General features: G+C 41.5%; 1 protein-coding gene across 14 annotated transcripts in view; it reads right to left on the bottom strand.

Moving 5' to 3' along the window:
• The window catches only part of NETO1 (neuropilin and tolloid like 1), a 129,016-nt gene extending 110,233 nt beyond the window's left edge, over positions 1–18,783 (bottom strand). For 5 of the 14 annotated variants that reach the window (XR_005791488.1, XM_040478572.1, XM_040478573.1 and 2 more), the window contains exons 1-4: positions 18,359–18,778; positions 16,277–16,330; positions 15,906–16,043; positions 9,096–9,344 (exon numbers count right to left, since the gene is read on the bottom strand). Coding sequence is in view for 11 of the 14 variants with exons in the window: in XM_040478572.1 (XP_040334506.1) it covers positions 9,096–9,344; positions 15,906–16,043; positions 16,277–16,330; positions 18,359–18,386 (469 nt within the window). In the remaining 3 variants the exon portion in view is untranslated. Of the gene's footprint in view, positions 1–9,095; positions 9,345–15,905; positions 16,044–16,276; positions 16,331–18,358 lie in introns of all 14 variants that reach the window. The other 9 variants (XR_005791490.1, XM_040478580.1, XM_040478579.1 and 6 more) reach the window with 4 other exon arrangements.
• Positions 18,784–18,791: the final 8 nt, after the last annotated feature.

The following is an 18,791-nucleotide window of genomic DNA, read 5'->3' as shown; positions in this document are numbered from 1 at the left end:
CAGTCGGTTGGGAGTCCGACTTCGGCTCAGGTCATGATCTCGTGGTTCGTGAGTTCGAGCCCCACATCGGGCTCTGTGCTGTGCTGATGGCTCTGTGCTGTGCCCTGCTTCAGCTTCTGTGTCTCCCTCTCTCTCTGCCCCTAACCCGCTCACATTCTGTCTCTCTCTCTCTCTCTCAAAAATAAATAGAACATTAAAAAATTAAAAAAAAAGAAAAATTTCAAATAACCAATCTAATGTTACACCTAAAGAACTAGAAAAAGAAGATCAAATGAAGCCCCACATTAGCAGAAGGAAGGAAATAACAGAATCAGAGTGGAAATAAATGAAATAAAGCCCAGAAAGACCAGAGAAAAGAGCAATCATTTCTGGGAGCTAGTTCTTTGAAAAGACAAACAAAATGGATCAACCTTTAACTCTACTCACAAAGAAAAAAGAATGAGGGCTCAAATAAAAATCTGAAATGAAAGAGGGGAAAGTACAAGTGACCAAAGAAATACAAAAGATCATAAAAGACTACCGTGCATAGTCATACACCAACAAATTGGGCACCCTAGAAGAAATGGATAAATTCCTAAAAACATACAGTCTTCCAAGATGGAATCATGAAGTAAAAAATCTGTATTGACCAATCACTAGCAAGGAGAGGGAATCAGTAATCAAAAACCTCTCAATGAAGAAAGATCCAAGACCAGATGGTGAATTCTACTAAACATTCAAAGAAGATTTTATATCTATCTTCCAAAAAATTGAAGAGGAGGAAATGCTAACTGATTTTATGAGGCCAGTATTACCCTAAAATCAAAACCAGACTAGGACACCCCACAAAAGAAAAAAAAGGAGAAAGGAAAGAAAGAAAGAAAGAAAGAAAGAAAGAAAGAAAGAAAGAAGAGGGAGGAACAGAGGGAGGGAGGAATGAAGGAAAGAAACAAACAAACAAACAAACAAACAAAGAAGGAAACAAAGAAAGAAACAAACAAAGAAAGAGAAAGAAAGAAAAAATTAAAAGTCATTATCCCTGATGAACACAAGTGCAAAATCCTCAACAAAATATTAGTGAACTGAATTAAGTAAAAATGATTGGTATATAACATGCCCAAGAGAGATTTATCCCAGGGTTGTAAGGATGGTTCGATGTCCACAAACCAATCCATATAATTCACCACATTAACAAAATAAAGCATAAAAATTATATGATCATCTCAAAAAGATGCAGAAAAAGCACATGACAAAATGCAACATCCACTTATAATAAAATCTCTTAACAAAGCAAGTAGAGAGGGAATGCACATCAACATACTAAAAGCTCTATATGACAAACCCACGGCTAACATCATACTCGATGGTTAAAAGCCAAAAGCCTTTCCTGTAAGATTGGGAACAGGACAAGAAGGCCCACTCTTTCCATTTTTATTCAACATTGTGTTGGAAGTCTTATCTGGAGCAAAAAAAAGAAATAAAAGGCATCCGAATTGGAAAGGAAGAAATGAAACTGTCACTACTGGAGGGCAACATAATTGTATACACGGAAAGTGCTGAAAACTCCACCAAAAAACCGTTAGCACTAATTAATGAACATAGTAAAGTCACTGCATACAAACTTAATAAGAAAATCTGTTGCATTTTTATACACCAACAACACACTGTCAGAAAGATAAATTAAGAAAAAAACCCTTCATAATTGCTTCAAAAAAATAGCTAGGAATTAATTTATCCAAGGAGGTGAAAGCCCTATACACTGAAAACTACAAGACACTGATGAAACAAACTGAAGACACAAATAAATGGAAAGATATTCTGTGCTTGTGGATTGGAATAACTTATATTGTTAAAATATCCATATCAGCCGAAGTAACCTATCCATTCAATGAACTCCTTATCAAAATCCCACTGGTGTTTTTCAGAGAAAGAGAACACATAATCCTAAAATTCCTACGAACCACAAAGGTCCCAAATAGCCCAAGAAATCTTGAGAATAAAAACAAAGCTGAAGGCATCACAGTCCTTAATTTCAAACTGCATTACAAAGCTATAGTAATCAAAACAACATAGCGTCGGCATAGAAACAGACACAGATCAAGAAACAGAACAGAGAGCCCAGAAATAAAGTCACACATATACAGTCAATTAACTTATGACAGAGGCAAGAATATACAATGGGGAAAGGACACTCCCTTCAATAAATGGTGCTGGGAAAATGGGACAGCCACACACAAGAAAGCAACTGGACCCTTCTCTTACACCACACACAAAAAGTAGTTCAAAATGGATTACAGACTCAAATATATGCCCAGAAATCACACAACCTCCTAGAATAAAACATAGTTTGTAAACCCCTTGATGTAATCTTTGGTGATTTTTTTTTTGGCTCTGACTCCAAAGGCAATGGCAACAAAGACAAAAATAAACAAATGGAATTGTATCAAACGAAAAACCTTCTGCACAGTAAAGTAACCATCAACAACATAAAAAAGCAAGCTATGGGTTAGGAGAAGCTATTTTCAAATCATGTATCTGATAAAGGGTTAATATACAAAATATATAAAGAGATCATACAACTCAATAACAAAAAACAAATAATCTGATTTTTTTACATGGGCAGAGGATCTGAAGAGACATTTTTCCAAAGAAGACATACAGATGGCCAACATAAAAAGATGTCCAACGTCACTAATTATCAGGGAAATGCAAATCAAAACCACCATGGGATAGCATCTCACATCTCCAAGACTTGCTATTATCCAAAAGATAAGAAATAAAAACAGTTGGTGTTGACAGGAATATAAATTGGTTCAGCCACTGTGGCAAACAGTATGGAGGTTCCTCAAAAAACTAAAAATAGAACTACCATATGATCTAGCTATGCCCCTCGGGGTATTTATTAAAAGAAAACAAAAACAGTAATTTGAAAACATATACACCTCTATGTTCCTTGCAGCATTGATTATAATAGGCAAGAAATGGAAACAACCTAAGTGTCCATCAGTGAATGAATGGATAAAGAAGATTGTATATATGTGTGTGTGTATACATGTATATATAATATTATAAAATTATGTATGTCATAAAGAAGATGAATTCAAATACACACACACACACACACACACACACACACACACACACACACACAGTGGAATACTACTCAGCCATAAAAAGAATGAGATCTTGCCATGTGTGATAACATGAATGGACCTTAAGGGCATTATCCTATGTGAAGTAAATCAGACACAGAAAGACAAATACTGTATGATTTCACTTATGTGTGGATTCAAAAAGAAAAACACAAGAAAATAAAATAAAATAAAATAAAATAAAATAAAATAAAATAAAATAAAACCCAACTCACAGAAGCAAAGGACAAATTAATGGTTGCGGGGGGGGGGGGGCAGATGGGGAGGGGATTTGGGGGGGTGACATTTGAGAAGGCGATCAAGAGGTATGAACTTCCAGTCATAAAATAAATGAGTCATAGGGATGTAATGTATACCACGGGGACAGTAGTCAATAATAATGTATTGCATATTATATAACTGTATATGGTGACGGGGAAACTAGTCTTATCATCATCATTTCCCAGTGTATACAAATATCAAATCATTATGTTGTACATCTGAAATTAACACAATGTTACATGTCAATGGTACCTCAGTAAAATAAAAGAGGAACTGTGACTCTGTTTCATAACTTTTCTGTCTGACAGCCTTTGCTGTGCTGAATTTAGACTATTTCGGGTCTACAGTGTAAATATAATAGAAAGACCACACAATGCTATCTGATCTAAACTCATTCAATCTTGTATTAATCAAATCAAGTCCTTCTTTCAACTTCAGCCTTTTATTCTTTCAGCTCTTACTGCAAAATTAAAATTCAGTTGTTGAGAAAATGATATAGATAAATAGATGTAAGCACTTACTTTTTTTTTTCTTTCTTACCAAACCATGTATCAGAACTCTGATTATGTAGAGAAGAACATTTAGGAGCTGTCAATATGGCTAATACTCACACATGCATTCACATTTCAAATAAGAAGAAAAGCACCACACTGGATAATTTAAATAACATCGAGTCCATGACAATATTTTACCTATTAATATATTTCATTTAATATGCGTAGAAATCTTAGAACACTCAGTTTAAATCACTGCACTGCACTGCGTCCTTTCCATTGCCTTTGATGTCAATCGGCTTGGAGTCTAAGAGGAAGCTAGGAATTGGGCAGGATGTTCCTCAAACACTCTGAGCTCTCAGATGAAAGCTTCTGTTTAAGTACAAAGTATCATAATAATTGCAATATATTTAACAACACCACTCCCTTCCATGGCAGCACCTGACTACTGCACCTCTCTCACAGGGCATGTAGAGGGTGTGTTTCATAAAACCAGCTCAGAAAAAAAGATCGGCAAAAGAGGAAGATTTCACAAACATTACATTATATGCCTGTGATTAGCAGAAAATGTCTCCACTAGAAAGGAAAGTTCAAAGCTCTCAAAAGACAGTTGTTCCTAAATAGAGATTGGAAGGATTACTTTCCCCAAGAGATAGCATCCTGCATGTTTTTCTTCCTTAAGATTGAATAAAGTCCCTCCTAATGCTACTGGGCTGGGCACAGAGCAGATGTTACAGGTTTCTCCTTTGTTTGTATTTTCCAGGGGTAAAGACACTGAAGCATGTAGACAGCTGGCTGTACTGTAAGGGAGAATTATTTTCTACGCGGAAAGCATTCTCAGTTTGAGTTTAAAAAATGTGGATTACACAGAAAGGGTATTCCTCTGCTCTGAAAACTCATTTAAAAATTACCAACTACAGTATTGTCTCTTTTTTTTTTTTTTAGCTTGAGTACTTGTATTTGTCTAAGTAGTACCAAAAAATACAGCCTCCTTTTCAAAAATGAAAGTGTTAATAATAGTGCTAATAAATTTTCACTGTATCTCCATCTGGGCCCGTTCAATTCTTCCTCCTTCTTCTCCACCCCCCACCTAGGCTAATCATTATTCATTTTTCTGCAGGACATTTGATTTAAATCTTTAAGATTAAAAAAAATGTCCTATAAATGAGAAAACGATATCATTTTGTTACTATGAGCACTTTTCTATGTTTTCTCACTAAATTATCTGTGGGCTACCAAACTTCCCATCATGTGGCTTTTAACATTTTCAGGGATTCTGAACTCATCCTTCTTCTCAGAAGTGGGAGAGTATCAGTGAGGCCCCTTTGCCCTTCCTCAGGCCTCACCCTTGCCCCTGGTTTCTGCAGATCTCAGGACCAGACTCAGCCGACTCCTGTGTCATGTTGCCCACCCTCACCACCCTATGCGTGCTCGACTACTCCCTAGGTGATTCATCAGTGTCCTGTGGCCTGGGCACTGACACAGTATCCAAAAGTAGCCATAATCCATGAAATAAAACGTGAGGACTAGTTCATTGTGTCACGAGATATAGGAAATACCCCCTGCCCTTTTTTTTAAGGAAAGATAGAGTGTGAAAGAGAGAGAGGGACAGAGGGAGAGAGAGAGAGCAAGAGAAAGAGAGAGAGGGAGAGAATCCCAAGCAGGCTCTGTTCAATCAGCACTGAGCCCAACACGGGGGGCTCGATCTGAAGACCCTGGGATCATGACCTGAGCCAAGATCATGAGTCTGATGCTCAACCGACTGAGCCACCCGGGTGCCCCGGAAATACCCCTTTAAGAGTGTTTCCATGGCATCGTCCCTGGCTCTGCCCTCCTACACTGCATATCCACACATGACCTCCAGGTAGCTAGCTCCCATCCACCACCAGTCCAGAAGCAGAGCTACTGGGAACGTAAGAGTCCCAAATTAAAAGGCTGGTTTTTTTTTTAAAGCCGTATAGGAAGAAAAGTCAAAGAGACTCCGATATTAAGAAATAGAAACAAATTTTGAAACAAGAGCTGACGCAAACTGGCGTCCCACTCCAGCAGGATGAAAGCAGAGACAGGACAAGGGAGCTGGCCCACGGTGGTCTGAGATGTGGACCACCCCTGAAAAATCTCTCCACGCTACCAAGATAAAGCATCAAGTACCTTAGCTGGGAGCGATTCAACAGGCATTTATATAATTAAGCTTTAATATTTGCATCCCACACTCACTACACAATCTGCTGATTATAAACTGGACCGCATGTGTGTATGTTTGCTTACAAGAAAAACTGGGCTGTGTGATTTGAAGCATTCTTATTAAAAAGGCATATATTTTTACACATGTGTACGTGTGCGTGTTTGTGTGTGTGTGTGTGTGTACCAACGTGTACACAGACATATGTATATTCAGCCTTTTTAGCTTGGTTGATATGATTAATTCCTAAATGTGAGTACATTCTCGGTGTGTTGACTTCAAGTTTCTGAGACTATAAATTAAGACTGAGATTCCAGATCGTAGTAAATTCATAACAATAATAAAGACCACCTGGCCTTCCCACTGCTATTTCTTCTTTGAGGATTTTGATGACTTGCCATCACGCATAACTATAACCCCACAAGGAGGCCTAGACCCACATAAACAAGCTAACAAGGAAAAGTAACATCTTACAGGTATTAGTTTCCCACATTCACTCCCCAAAGCAGAGAAAGAGCAGTTGTAAATGAAAAATTCGGGGATACTTGTTCTCCCAATAAACGATGCCAATCCCTACGTTGTTCTTAAACAACACATGATCAAATTAATAAAAACAATAGCTACTGATAGTTGAGATCTCATATTTGAAGTGAAAAATCCACAAGGATGCATGGGTTGGCAGGCGGCCAGTGTTCAAGCAATCCAAAAAACAGGTGGTCAGTATTGTCCCTATTTTATCGACTGAAATATTGAGGCACCGAACATTAAGGATCATGTCCACAGTTTACAGCAAGCCAGAAATAAGAAAGCCAGGGCTGAGGCCAGATGGTGTCCCCAAACCAGTGTTCCTCACAGCTGTGCTGGGGTCCAGCTCTGCAAGTGACCTGGTGGGCAGGGCTCTCCCCTCCAACGCGTGGTCCATTTGGATGCAAGGCTTTCGACTTTAAGTCATGACGTTGACTTCAGGAACTCTATGGCTTTAGTTTCGCCAAATCACCACTTCAAGCATCGTCCCCAGTCCAAATTAACCCAAATTAAACCGAAGCCTGCCTGACCCCCTATTCCCTAAACGCTGTCTAAATGATTACTAATCCCTGCCCCCTTTCTCTTTCATTAACTAATTGGCTTCCTCAATACTGGCTCTTTATGGAATGAGTAGCAGATTACTGTGCCACTCAGGCAATGGCCTTGGGCCACGGAACGTCAGAGTCTGCAGTCATGGAAGTTTTACAAGTCTCCCTTTTATGGTCCTACTGTTCCTTCATATGCCAAGTGTGCGCCTCCCCCTGCCCTTAGTTTACTCTCCTTTATCTGAGTGGAAACAGAAGCCTCAGTCCATCCGTAACTCATCCTCAATTTCATGGAACCATCTCCTTTCGTTCCTTTCTGATCCAGTCCTTCATGGCAGTGAAATCCCCTTTTGTATACAGATAAAGTAAAAGGGGCTCTACAGAAACAAGGCACAAAGAACATTGCACAGGGAACACAGTGGCTTTTTAAAACCCTTGGAAAAGCAGACTGGGCTCCACCATTTATGTTATCCCCGGCAGAGCTAGAAATGTGGATAGCCTCGCTTACGCTGATAAAGTGGACCCGACAACTTTATACAACCTGAGTCTTAAGTCCTAGACACTATCCCCCTGATCTCCAATCCCAGGATGAAAATATAATGTACAAAAACCTAGAGCTATCTTTAAGTCCTGGCTATACCCAAAATTATCCGTTAAGAAAAAAGAAATGTATTTCCATTCACAACTCAAGCACTAGTTAAAGTAATCTCAGCGTCTGCAACTTTTTGGAGCACATCAAGCTAGTCTGATCGCCAGGGTGAAATACTCCTGCTTTCTGTGAAGGTTCCAGTATCAACAAACCACAATTAAAACCACAATATCTCTTAGTGATACTATAAAAACATTCCTAATGCTTGAGGTCGATACATACAACGCTATCAATACATGACCTAGTCGACATAAACCATAATATCATAACGAAAGTCATCATTAATCTCATATTAATTATTTTTAAAGTTTTAGCGCTTAACCTGAGCAGCAGAACCCTGCTCTTATGTTACCTGTGTAACATGGAATAGAAACTCCAACAAATTTTACGCATCTTCCAATGTCACCTATGCCTGTTACCGCCTCAGTAAAGCAACCCACACAAACTAAAAATATATGCAATCATATAGAAATAATGCGCTTCAGGTAAGTTTGAGTCATCTTTCCATTAAAAACAAAGGACTGTACTTCATCAAATCTCAAATCGCTTCAGCCTGACGCTGCAATTTAAAAAGGTGATAACCAATTTTTATTGTAATAAATGACAACTCATCATCAAGTGAGCCAGTCAACATCATAGACCTTTTTTTTTTTTTTTAATATTAGCAGGTGAAAAGGAAAATGGACCCAGGATGAATAATTATATAATGACGGATAATGTCTGCAGCAAATGAATATTTGGCTGCTAAGGGCCTCTGGCTTTCATCACAACTGTTAGGAATTTGCATTTCTAAAAAGGGATTAGACTGCTTTATGCTAAGATCCATTTGCCTTAAAAATTATAATTTTCAGAACAAAAGAATTTTTTATTCAGGTTCTCCAAAGATCATTTAGATGGATACATTTTACACTACAATTGTCTTTTCAAGTTTATAGGGATTCAATGTATACTGTAATTAGTTTCTTTATTACAAGTCACCTCTCAAATTACACATTTCAGCATAATGGAAGTCCATTTAATTAACTGTGCTCCTGATGATCATACAGACCCCTGAGTCACTACACTTCACCTCTAGTGGAGGCTAAATTTTAAGGAAAATTTATTTTCCGTTCAGGAAATTTCATTTCATTACAAAATGAAAAGAGAAAGCACTGTAGGTGTGATGTTGAATAGAACTAGAAAATTCTTTGAAAACCTATGAAGCCGTCTTACAAATGTTCTTACACTATGAGGACAGAAAACTAAGGAAGAGAAAAATAATTGTATGAAAAAACAAACAAACAAACAAACAAACAAACCCTTACTTACCAGGTGTGAAATTGTATCGAGCTGAAAATCCCATAGATTCCAGCTCTCCATCAGCGAAAAATTTAATCCATAGAAATCTTCCACTGGATTTTATTACAGGTGGGTTTTGTTGTCCACAAAAACGTCCAATTATTGGAGAAAATCCGAAAGGTCCATCTCGAACTTCAATATGATCAAATTTGCACTCCCAAGACGGCTCAATAGAGTACTTTTCATCAAAGTAAAGTTCAATGCACTGTCTTGGGGCAGCTGAAAAAAAGGAAAGAGTATGTCTAGGAGGCCGTTTTTTAAGTCTTTAGTTTGAGTTCTGTGACGCGACTTCCAATTTTATCTGTACATCTTCTATCAAAGTCTGAGTCTGACATCATGGGAGCACAAAGCAAGTCTGTCATAGTTAGCGTTCTAAGGGAAAACGTTCCCGTAAGAATGTCTCAGGGATGCTCCTTAAAATTGATGATGTTGCACAAAATATTATTCAGACACAAAATGACCATTTAGATATCTAACACAGACCCAATGATCACCGTGCTTTTGTGAAAGACCACTACCATCAGGCTTAGTAAACAGAAAGACCTCTTTCTGTCACTTTTCCCATATTTGCCGAAGTATCCAGTTTTGAGGTCAAAAACCACTTAAGAATTGTTCAGCACAGAGTTATCCAAACATTCGAAAAGTCCCAGCGAGATGTATCGATTGCACCCAAGCGCACATACGAAGATATTAAGAGTAGTTTTTCTACAGCACAAACCTTACCACGGCACCCGCAGGTTTAAACTTACTCAGCAACTCTCTATCAGCTACAGGAAAAAGATCAATACACTTGACATGCAGGACTTTTATGGGTCCTACACTTCACTCCTCCAGGATCCTCCCCTCCAGACACAGTCCAAGCTGAGGCCGCTTGAGGCACAGGGTGTTTTCGAAGGCCTCATGCTCTTTCAGACTTTCGTGTATTTTACCACTTTCTGGAGTATCGGTCTCCCAATTTCGCCAACTCCTGTTTGTGTAGGAAACTCTTGCTTTAAAGAACCATCTCTCTAAATCTACTCACGAAAGACAAAAATCTATTCACCTCCGTATTTCAGCACTCAGCACAGTACTTATCATTGAGGATTTCTCAAAAAAAAAAAAAAAAAGAAAAAGAAAAAGAAAAGAAAAAAGAAAAAAATACCTCTTTGGGGCAGAAGAGTAAATGAGCTTATCTTCATAACCGTTTTGATAGCTCTCTTAGGAAGAGCCTCAGAGGGCCAGTGGCTCTATAAACCTCTACATGAATGCATTTGCTAGCACCCTTCCATTCCTCCCTTGTCATGTCCAAAACAGCTCAAAATCCTGGCACTCCAGATTGATATTCAGCCAGGATACCCCAGAATGGCCATAACAGTTGTCGAAATATCCGCACATATTTATCCTAGTTAGTAAACAGCTGTTGCCTCGAGTCCTTTGAGTGTTTCCCTGCCATGTGGCCCTCTTCGGGGACCAACACCCTCCAGAAACTTCAAAGTTAAGACCTGGCACAAGGAAGGCCTGATCCCCGTGTGGTCGGTAATCATTCCCAACGACTGCTGTCCCCACCACACCAGTTCTTAAATATGTATTGAATATCACCCTTGATGGCTTTAAAATTAAAGCCTTGTGTGCACGGATGTCAAAAATTTATAGAGAACTGAGATACACGATGACTTGGAAATTAGAGACTTACAGAATAAAATATAACCCTGATGATCCCCAAGGATAAAACTGAAGCTCATTTGGTTAAAGGTCAATGCGTGTTATAAGACTCTTCTGGGGATTATTTTTAATCTCTAAAAATGTTTATGAGTCTTTGGACATTGAAAAGAGACATTTACTGCTCTTACCGGCAAAACCAGGGATGATTTTATCTACCACTAACATATATTCGCAAAGGGCAACATATGTAGTACTACCTAATGACAGATTTGATGAAGTTCCAGTGATTTTTTTTTTTTTTAATCTATGAATTGGAAAATATCCTAAGACATCACTTGGAAAACTATGTTTTTTTCCCTTCAAGGTTATTAGTTCAATCACAAAAAGGCAAAGGCTAGGGGCGCCTGGGTGGCTCAGTTGGTTAAGCGTCCGACTTCAGCTCAGGTCACGATCTCGCGGTCCGTGAGTTCGAGCCCCGCGTCGGGCTCTGGGCTGATGGCTCAGAGCCTGGAGCCTGTTTCCGACTCTGTGTCTCCCTCTCTCTCTGCCCCTCCCCCATTCATGCTCTGTCTCTCTCTGTCTCAAAAATAATAAAATAAACATTAAAAAAATTAAAAAAAAAAAAGGCAAAGGCTTAAGACACTGGACCCATATACATATTAGCATTCAGTATAACATTTATACCTATTACCATCTTATAGAATGTGCCTGCTGGTTTATTTCCTCTTTGGCAAGCCAGTATAAGTTTCAGAAGGAAATAAACGATTTCAGAATATAGGATATTTCCTTTCGATGTGAATAATGTATGGCTAGGGAACCTTAAGGCAAAGACAGCAGCCCTGTGCTAACTTACTTAATAAAAATCTGTTGATCAACAAATATCCATCTATTTTTCGCTATTAAGAAATGCATGGTCATTGAACACAAATTCACTTACATTTCCTTCATTTTCATCGTCACTTAAGTTCCCTCCAACGTGGATGAACAAACCTCTCAATGTTCCATCAGGACACATCATACCAGCGTTATGGCTTTCCCTAGGCAGGACTACACGCGGACAGTTCACTTTCCTTTGGTCCATCATGCAGAGGTCAACCACTCGCGCTCATATACGAAATCCCACTAACTGAATTTTAGAAGGCAGTAAAATAACGTTTTAAAAAGAAGTACGTCATAGGGGCTCCTGAGTGGTTCAGTCAGTTAAGCGTCCGACTCCTGATATCAGCTCATGTCTTGAACTCAGGGTCCTGAGTTCAAGCCCTGCATTGGGCTCCACACGGGGCATGGAGCCTACTTATAAACAAACAAACAAACAAACAAAGAGCACGTGGTTGTAGTTCAAGACAATGGCTTATGGTGCACGTAAGCCATTGGAAGCTAAGTCCAACTCCCTACACTTACATGTTCTTTCCCTTCAAATCTCTCAATTCACCGCTGCCTTTCTCTGTAACATCTTCTGCAAGTCATCTGGTATGTAAATCGGAAGTTCCTTTTCGAGAAGTCTTACCGTGTCATTGGGCACGGTGAAAACTCTGGGCGCTTTCACCTGAACATAGGTACAGAATATGGCCTCTGATTGGAGGGAATTCTAGGACAACCTGAGATCCATGCGAGGAGTCTTCCTCTCTGTGACTGGGACGCCACCTGTGTTTACCAGAACCTCACCTTACCTCCAGAAGCTTAGCCAATCATTTAGCCCTCTCTTGTACTTTCAAGGCACCTTTTCCTACAGAACAGGCTCTTCTTTTCAGAATTAAGTATGACAGTCTGCCCCCGCTGCAAGAAGACGGAGAGACAAAGAAAGTAACTGCCTTTCCACCTTGGGTCCATCAACACCACCCACACCCACACCTCCGTCCGCTGGGAGCCGGCCCCCACGCCTGCTAGGGCATTGAGTGCACACCTCCTAAAGTGTCTCCCTAACAGCGTCTCAGGGGCCTCATGCAATAGATGTGCTCGCTTTTACTTCAGGTTTGTTTGCTGTCACAACTGGCACCTCGGCTTCTCCCTTCTTCCTGAAACGTCACCTGCACTAGGTACTGAGGCCTCTTCTGCCTCGTCTCCGGTCCATCTCCCTGGCTCGTCCTTCGCCGCCTCCCTGTCATCCTTTCCTTTACTCCCCCATCCCTGACACGCTGTTTTTCAGAAGACTATTCTCTTATCTTTTCTGCTCTTTCTAGACCAGTGCTCTGGGGCACTGGCATCCCAATGGAGCGCTATCGCAACATAATGCTACCTGCGGCTCCAGCAAAGGCCAATTAAGCCAGAGTTCTTGGGGGCAGACCCGGGCGTCGGTATTTTCTGAAAGATTTAAAAAAGAAAAAAAAAAAAAAAAAAAAAAAACCAGTGCTCCAAATGCTCTCTCTGGATCATTTCATTCATACTAAGAGCCTCAACCACAGTCTATATTTATGACCTCTAAATATCTATTTTCAGCAAAGAGCTCTCCAGTGAGCTGAAAACTCATATACCCAATGTCTTTATGAGGCATCTCCATAAACACCAAAATGGAGCCCATTAATTTTCCTTTAAACACTCCTTCTCCACCCGTATCCTTTACCTCCATCTATATGTCTCCAAGCCAAACACTTTGGAATCGTCCTGGGATTTCCTATCTCCCATCCCTACCTCCAGCCGCTCACAACTCAGTTTCCTAAATACCTCTCATCCCTTCCTTTGGTGCCACAGCCAACGTCACTTGTGCGGGTCAGGCTTTTCCTATGGTTTACGTGGGCTTTCACAATAGTTCCTGCTTGCTTCTTTTCCTTCAGTTACTTCCCCCAAAGGGCGGGTTCATTCTCCACGTAATTTATTTCAGTGGCATCCCACTGTCTAGAATATTAATGTTCCAACGTCCATGGGTGGAGCCAATGGAGTGCCAAGTTCTCCTTCTCTGAGACCCTCTGCCTCCTGAGCCCCTCTTCACTGCCGCTCTCCTCACCCTACGCAGAAGCCCACGCGATTCTCCCTGTGGGTCCCAATCACACCACATCTCAGCACATCTGCACCTGCCATTCTGTACAGAGAATTCTCTCCTGGAAGTTTTACAAAACTGAGTGAAAACACCTGCTCCCCCTTGTAGCCTCGTCTTCTTTCTCCTATTCCGAACGAACACTGCTAGTTTGGGGGGGGGGGGGGCTTCAGATTTTTGACTGGAAGGGGCATGGTCACCAGACCATATTATAAGTTCCACAGGCAAGAACCGTGGTTGTTTTGTTAAAGGCTCTCTACACTGTGCCTAGAAGAGTGGCTACTTCTTAGTAGTTGTTCAAAAAATATCTGTTAAATAAATGCATGGACGGAAAACCATGGCTAGGATAGAGTACTTCAAAAAGGGTGTAGAAATATAACCAATAGCCACGGGAGCTTCTATCCACTTCCCAACTGTAAGTTTTGTCCTTGACATAACTAGGAATGAATGTGACTATGTGCATGAGATTGAAATGCGAGCAATGTTTTTTAATAGGCATGAAAGCACAATTAATACGTGAAACTTTCCCTCTGAATTAATCCTTTAAATGAGAGAAGTCATTGATTTTATTCTTTTTAACAATTCGAAGTTTTAAAATACTGACTCTTCAAAACACGAGTTAGGTGAATTTAACCAAGACATTTAACCCCTCTGTGCCTGTTTCCTTGTCTATAAAATGAGGACAAAAAAAAAAAAAAAAAAATACTCCCTAGGATTAAATGTTTTACCCTATGATAAGGTCTTTGAAAATTTTATATACATATCTATGCATACATGCACATATACACATAATAGATAGGTAATACTAACTTGATAAAGGGAACAACGAAGTCTAACCCAGAATTTCCATATTTCAATTTCCTTTTCTATCAATCATCTGAGGAATAAAACTGCCAGAGCCAAGATTTCTCAGCTTCAGCCTTTATGATCAGAGCTGAGTCTCTTTCCTTCTTCGTGGAGTGCAGTGTATCTTTGCTAAAAGTTCAACCTCACGCACAAAAAGGAGGAGGGCAATATCCTTAGCTTAAAAGTTACAAAAAGATAAAAGAATCATTTCTAGATAGAAGTTCTTTTTTTTATTTTTTTTAACGTTTATTTATTTTTGAGACAGAGAGAGACAGAGCATGAGCGGGGAAGGGTCAGAGAGAGGGAAACACAGAATCTGAAACAGGCTCCAGGCTCTGAGCTGTCAGCACAGAGCCCGACACGGGGCTCGAACTCATACCTGAGCCGAAGTCGGCCGCTTAACTGACTCAGCCACCCAGGTGCCCCTCTAGATAGAAGTTCTTGAAAGCGGTTAAACAGAAAGCCTCTTCTCTGAAACATCTACCAAATGAACATGCCCCTCATTTAGAAGCAGATATTGAACATAAACTGTCTTTTTCATTAAGGTAGACCAATCTGTCTGTGCCTGTGTGGGCGGGAAGGGTTGCGGGTTTGGGGCCATTAGGTATTCACACTTGTGATGTTGAAATCTTCATCACGAGATGAAATGATCATTTATTTTAGAAAGCTGTACTTAATCGAGTGGTGTCTACAAGGGTAATGGAAATTGGAAATGTTCGAAGAGAAATGAATCTCTTTTTCAGCACTATTTATCTTTTGAGTCATGAAAGAGAATGATGAGAAGAAGCATCATAATTCGGAATCCTGACTTTGGCATTAAAGTATGATAATGTCACTTGTTAGCACAAATTAAGGCAACTATCATTCAGATTGTTTGGGACCATGATTATAGATTTATTTTTGACATAAATATCTTTTTTGTACTTTATTAACGAAACACTAACAACTGTACAGGTTATTCTACTAACTGTTAGCCAATGAAATACTAGTTTCCAAAACCATTGTACGTTAGGCCATATTATGCCAACCTGTGCCTCCATTCCACTAATTTAGAATTCTGGATCAATTAAACCAACTGCAAAATTAACTGTTATTGATTTGCTTTTATTTGCCAGACTCTACTTATCTTAACCCATTACTAGTAATTTCAATAATTAGCTTGATTCCACAGTTTACCGTTTCTTGATTCTTGAAGAGATATTTATGTGCATGGTCTCGAAAATCAATCTTTGTGATGTCTTGGGGCATTCTGTCTGCCCAAAGCATAGAGATGGCCAGGTCTGGCTCAGAGCTCTCCCCAGCCCTGATTCTTTGCCCCTTACCTTCTATGATGTAGATGCACTCTCGGTCAGGGGGGTACTTGCTGGGGTAGTTGGGAGAGGTAAAAACACCTCCCTCTGCATGTTTTGTCCAAGTCCCACACTGCACTGACTTCTGAGTTTCTGAGGTGGTTTGCTTCTCTGTAAAAAATGAAAACAAGAGGCATCATCCAATTTTCTATAAGACTAAAAATAGAGAGGACATTCTTATAGTATCCATTAGTGAATTACTTTTGAAATGTTGTCTTAGTCAAAATCAATCAATTAGACACACTATAAAATGTTCAGATATTCTGGAATATTAAGAATATGAGAAAAATAGGGAAACATAAATAACTAGAGGTCCTCCACTGCGTTTACCCCCAAAAACACACCTGTTCCTTTCTTGGTCGCCCCAGACAAATGGAAGATGATTAAACTTGCTACAACTGAAACAGAAAAGAAAAATGAGAAAGAGATCATATTAATATACACTGACATGATCATATTCGATAACACCAGAAAGCTCAAATAATATCAAAGCATATTAAGTTTATTACTGCTCACTGTTCCAAGCTAACTCAGAACATGCCCCAACTGGTTACAAATGTACAAGTCAGGACAATTAGTGCCCAGAACTGATGCAAGTTAAGACTGGATGGGACCTGAACTGCAAATGTGCACCTCAAGACTTCGGAGGGGATGCTGTCATCTACTAATGCCACATTACAGTAGGATTTCAGGACCCGCATTGTGTCCAGACTGCCCTTCAAGAATGGCTTTGCTAGCATCTCTGAAGGAAGAGTGTAAGCCAGGGGAAAGTCTGAAAAGGCAAACAATGAGGACCAAGAGGGACCAGAACGCACTGCCAGTGTTGTTGTATTTTAGAAAATAAATACTCAGGCGAATCTTACGCAGGTGGGGGAGGGGCACAGGAGAAAACCGATGAATGTGAATTGGGGGCACTGGGCAGCAGGATAAGCACGTTTCTTATAAAAAGGTACTGTCCCATCAAGTAACCCCTGTCCTCAGCATTTTCTAAGCGAAGAAATTAATTCCTTCTAACCTTCACGTTGACTTAATATTTGGTATTACCCAGAAATAGATTCTTACTTTGAGAAAGGTGACTTCTAGAAGCATTTTATTGAGCCTATTTTCCGGTTTTATTTACTACAACAAGAGTAAATCTGCAAAGGACCATTTGAAACCTGAACTTCTGTTTTACTGGCACATCTTGAGTGGCTCAACATTTTTGTAAAACCGGAAGCTAGAAAAGTAATGAAACAATCTGGTCCTCATAAGGTCTGCTTTTTCCTCTTCTACTTCATCGTTGTTATTTATTTTCTGCCCAGTTGTCTAAAATCTCTCAGTTCCATTAGGTGTATAATCGCATCTCCGCTTAAAAATGAATTGGGGGAAGGGAGAGTATCATTCACAGCGATTTCCTAAACCGAAGCACGCTGGCAGGGGCTTATAAATTTACGTTTTAAGATTATTCCAGGAAAAGCAGTAGGCCTTTTTATTAGTATTTGAGAAAGTACATCAATTTTATCACTTTGTGCTTCTGCCTGGTCATCTTTTAGAGTGAAACATTAGTTGTTGTCTGTTTAAACAGAAAAAAATATAGATAGATAGATAGATAGATAGCCTCTCTTATTTTAACTTGCCATGATTCTATACACACGCAGACACGCAGGTGCACAGCCATCAATATCAGGCTGTACGCGCCCTGTGTCTTTACTTTGCTTTTCCTGTTGTGGTGGAATCACACGTTGGAGCAAGTACTATGCCTAACGCGTCCACAAAGCCGGGCTTTTAACTGCGTGGCACACGATTCGCACCGGAATCCTTGCTTTTTAATAACAAATTCCCACCCCACGTTTTTCTCCTATCGCCGTTTGCTCCATGCCTTCCGAGGCCATTTTCCCCTCCACTGCACGAGCTACCCCGAGAACGCACCCCGAGAGGTCTTGGGGGCCACAGGAGTTGAGGCTGGCACTCTCCCTCCCCGCAAGCGCCGCGTTCAGGTGCACCCTGCACTACCTCCTGGAGTGGAAACGTGGGCCCGCGGAGCTCCAGAAGCCCCGGGAAGAGGGCGATTCCCTGCATACCCCCCCGCCCCCCCCGGCTGGCAGCCCCGCGCGCCGCCCCCTTCCACCTGCGCCCGCACCCGGGCCCGCTCGCGGCCGCGCCCGCACGTGCTCGCCTCCGCCCCCGGGACGTCCCCGCAGACCCAAAGGCTGCTTTTCCTCCGCAGAGTCTGAGACCCAGCGACCACCGGCCGCGCGCCGCCCCCACGCCCCCGGCCGGCCGTGCCGCAAGCCAGAAAGTTTACAGGTGCCCGGACTCGCGGGGACTGCGGGGTCCGGCTGGAGTGCGGCGGCGAGGCTTTTCCCTGCGCGTTCGGCCACGAGGGAGGAGGCGGGCGGGAGGAGGGACGGCGAGTGGCCCCGCGCGGCGGCGGGAAAGGTACTCACTGTGAAACAAACTGCGTCCATAGATCATGTCTGTTCCTTACACCAGAGGCTCCGATCTCCACTAATTCCATTTAGAGACGGGAAGACTTCCAGTGGTCGGGAGAGGACGGAGTCGGGGGATTTTCAGTGTGCCAACCGAGAACCGAACGGAGGGGGGGGGGGGGGGGGGGGGGGGGAGAGAGATCCGAGCCCACACAGCAGCCAGATCCGAATTCCGGCGTCCTCCGCCCCTGGCTCGCGCTCGCGCTCGCTCGCTGTCTCACCGCCGCGAAGCCAGCATCCCCACCATGACGCTCGCATCACACCCGGGCGCCGATCGCCACCATCAGCACCGCCGGCGGCAGCACCCTCCTCCTTTGCATCATCGCCGCCGCCGCAGCTGTCAGGAGGATGCGCGGGCAGTCGGCGCGCGGGCGGCGGCGGGCGCGGGGCG

Source organism: Herpailurus yagouaroundi, unplaced genomic scaffold, assembly GCF_014898765.1.
Source record: "Herpailurus yagouaroundi ecotype Mexico unplaced genomic scaffold, PumYag 142, whole genome shotgun sequence".
Taxonomy (NCBI): domain Eukaryota; kingdom Metazoa; phylum Chordata; class Mammalia; order Carnivora; family Felidae; genus Herpailurus; species Herpailurus yagouaroundi.
Note: the sequence above shows the minus strand (reverse complement) of the source record. Positions and strands in the feature narration are given on the sequence as shown.